General features: G+C 32.4%; 1 protein-coding gene across 1 annotated transcript; it reads right to left on the bottom strand.

Annotated features, from left to right (window-relative positions):
• Positions 1-2,106: 2,106 nt before the first annotated feature.
• LOC131928311 (ATPase family AAA domain-containing protein 2) lies at positions 2,107-3,037 on the bottom strand (the record flags this gene model as incomplete). The annotated part of the gene is given in 1 exon segment (XM_059284300.1): positions 2,107-3,037. A coding segment is annotated over 1 exon segment (189 nt), but the record flags the coding sequence as incomplete, so codon positions are not given.
• Positions 3,038-3,307: the final 270 nt, after the last annotated feature.

The raw sequence follows: 3,307 nt of genomic DNA on the forward strand, positions 1-3,307 counted from the left end.
CTCTAATTATGTGTCAAGTTACTTATTTTTTACTTATAACTACAAACATCTGTTAAAAAAGAAAATACTTTAAATTTATAATACACTACTATTTAAATAACTATAAAGAAAGCATACCTGTCCCTGCGCCGCGGGGATAGAAGAAAGTCTAACGAAATATATAAAAAGGGTTTTACCAATGCTTTACCAATCTTTTTTTCTTAGATGTTTGACCTTGTTTTCTTAAACTGAGTTATTTATTTGCAAACGTCTGTGCTTAGATATTTATAGGGGCACGGATTTACCTACATTATCGCATGAAAGCCTTGACTGTACTCACCCTAATAGTGAGGTAGATCACACTTTGGTGACCGAAGGTGTCAGAAACACGCTCTCGGGAGCCCCCCGATTACATTACATCAGGGGCGCAGCATACTGCCCCAGGCTCCTTAAAAGTAACGTAGGCATCGACGGATGTGCCTGATTCAGTTTAGTGAACGACTACAATGCCCCGTTGTATCCATAGTCTATCGCACTATATAAAACTAATTAAAAATTGCAATCTGCAACACCCTAAAACTAAAAGGAGCCATGTTTAAGAGATTATATCTGTAAAAGTATTAGTCACAAACACAATCTTTTGAATTCAACACAAACACACACACATAGAGAACAGACTTAATTTTTTTCTAATCTCAAAAATAAGTAGGCCTACATCAAACAAATTTACTGCAATGAAATTGGCTTTTCTCACTTTTTAATACAATTACAAAAGGGAAGTAAAAACCACTAATTTTGTACATTTAGAAAATCCCCAAAAATATTGAGATGCAAGAGCATACTTGATAAGCATATCAAAATATAGGGGAACAACGCTTCTTTGAATTTTGATAACATGTATGCCTATAGCATGTCCACACGTTTAATCAGAAGAGTGCAGGGGTTCACAATCTGTCAAAATTGCTTTTTTTTTAAACTTAAAAAAGAAATATGACACCTGCACGCATGTAGGCTACAGTAGATCTGGCAATACCAAAATACAAAATAATAGCTTTTAACAGGTAAACAGTCTTTGTGTCTTAAACTTATTTATGTGCGGATAATGCAATCCAATGGTGGCTGGAACAATGCAAGAGCCCTGTAAAGAAAATATGGTTTGTCAAAATAATTATTTGTCTCTAGAACCAGTATTGCATTTAAAAGCAAGAACATTTATTTAGAATGCCTCAGTCTGTGTACCTATCTAATATATAAAGCTCAAAAGGATTCTGCGTCTATGTTTATATGTGACAGCAGACCCTTTGCAAAAGGGGGTATATAGTAAAAAAAGTTTGACTTGATCGCCATAGTGTAATATTCTTAATTCATTTAATATCTTAATGAATGATTTTACAAAATTAATATGGATGGTTTTGTAAACATATCATTTTAATTAACATCATGTGGAATAAACAAAGTCAAAGAAAATGTATCATCCTTCTGAAAATTACACTTGATTATTACTATTTATTGCAAGTATACCAGTTGGTTTATTTGCAATGTATGTTAGTTATTCATGTAAATGTGCATATTAGCTTATCAGTGGTTGTGGCAAAAAGTTAATAGTTTGCCCAGGGCACCGGAACAGGTTGCTTATCACCTCTTGATAGAATTGGAGAATATCTCCTTAACACCATTAAGAACGAAGAAGAAATGTAGGAAAAGTGTAGCAATGAACAAAACACTGCATATAATTTTAAGTATCCAGGCAAACTTTAGACATTACTTTCCCCACTTTTCTATGCAGGACTCTAAAATAGACCTATCCACGAAAGTTTGTTTCTGCACCCTTTCTAAATGTTTTGGAAATGAGTAAATGTCATAAAATAGCTTCAACGCTCAATCAGTTGCAACTTTTTCCAGATGTTTCTTTTACATGAACTGTTTAACCCGCTAATCAGGTTACTTGTATCTCAAATTTTGCTCGTATGTCAGAGCAAATTTTAGCTAGCTCAACAGCTCATACCTAAAAGAAATCTCGTATGTTGGGGTACTAATAGGTTGAGGTACCACTGTATATACTTGTGACATAATATCTATACATGGAGGACAGATATGTAAGAAAACATGCAATTAAACAAATTATATGACATGCAGAAACAACTTTTAATTAATCTCTGTGTTGTTACATTGTAATTATCGACTATGTATGATGCAGAAGCTAAGCGAATCCTACTTTAGTTCATCAGATTTTGAATAAATACAGCAGATAGACAATCCGTTACCTAGCACAAGTAACAACATTCACCTAATTTGATGCATAGAAGAGAACAAATATTAAGAAATATATAAATGCTCATCAACAGGGGCAATCTTATCACTATGTAGTGACTAGGTGGAATCATAAAGAAAAAGCAAGCTAACAATTCTTAAACATTAATGATTTTGTTAATAATGGACTACTTGTGAGATAGTATATAATATTTAAATTAGCATTGACATACAGTTTAACATTTTAAATTTTTGCCTAGATGTGTATTCTATTAACAGTCAGTTACTGTTCTACTGAGAGATATTTCATTTTTTGTAGTATAAAAAAGCACATACTACATTACAGATAAGAAAAATGACAAAAAGAAAGGTTGGAACTGGATGATTAAAAACTGTCTTGATTAACAAATTATGTTTTGTGTATCAAAGGATAACTGTGTATCTAAAATATGTTAGAAAACACCTTCAGTACTGCAGAAATTTTAATGAAAGAGAAAAACTAACATTTAAACTATCAATCATGAAATTGGGGGGAGGGGGGGGGGGGGGAAATTTGATTTGCTAAACATAAAGTGTATCAAATACATTGTGAACATTGGTCTCCTTTGTATAATTAATATCAAAATTCTTCCAATTTTTTTATTTCAGCTGCCAAGTCAATACTGGTATCACAAATGTCTTCTGGTAAATTGTTCCCAAAAATAATGTTAAGTATAGCTCTAGCTGGATTCTGTGAACCATTCTTTGGATCCAGGTTTTGGTACTCATCAACATCTTCATCAGATTCATCAGTTACAGTATCAGAACTGTCAAAGGATTAAGAACAACAAATTAGCCAATTTAATTAGCTGAACTCAAAGAATATGTATAATAGTCTGAATTATTTGTAGCTATTGATAGATAATTGTCTAGGCTAATTAATATAGACATGGATCCTGCATATAAATAACTTAATAGAGATGTGGTGATTTTTTAACCCTTTGTTGTATGTGGTTGGTACCAGTGGCAGAAAAAAATGCACCCCTCACAAAATAAATTTCAGGCTCCCTGTATAAATATATATATATATATATATATA

The sequence above is a fragment of the Physella acuta genome, unplaced genomic scaffold (genome assembly GCF_028476545.2).
Source record: "Physella acuta isolate Inbredline_101_S28 unplaced genomic scaffold, ASM2847654v3 ptg001481l, whole genome shotgun sequence".
Lineage (NCBI taxonomy): Eukaryota > Metazoa > Mollusca > Gastropoda > Physidae > Physella > Physella acuta.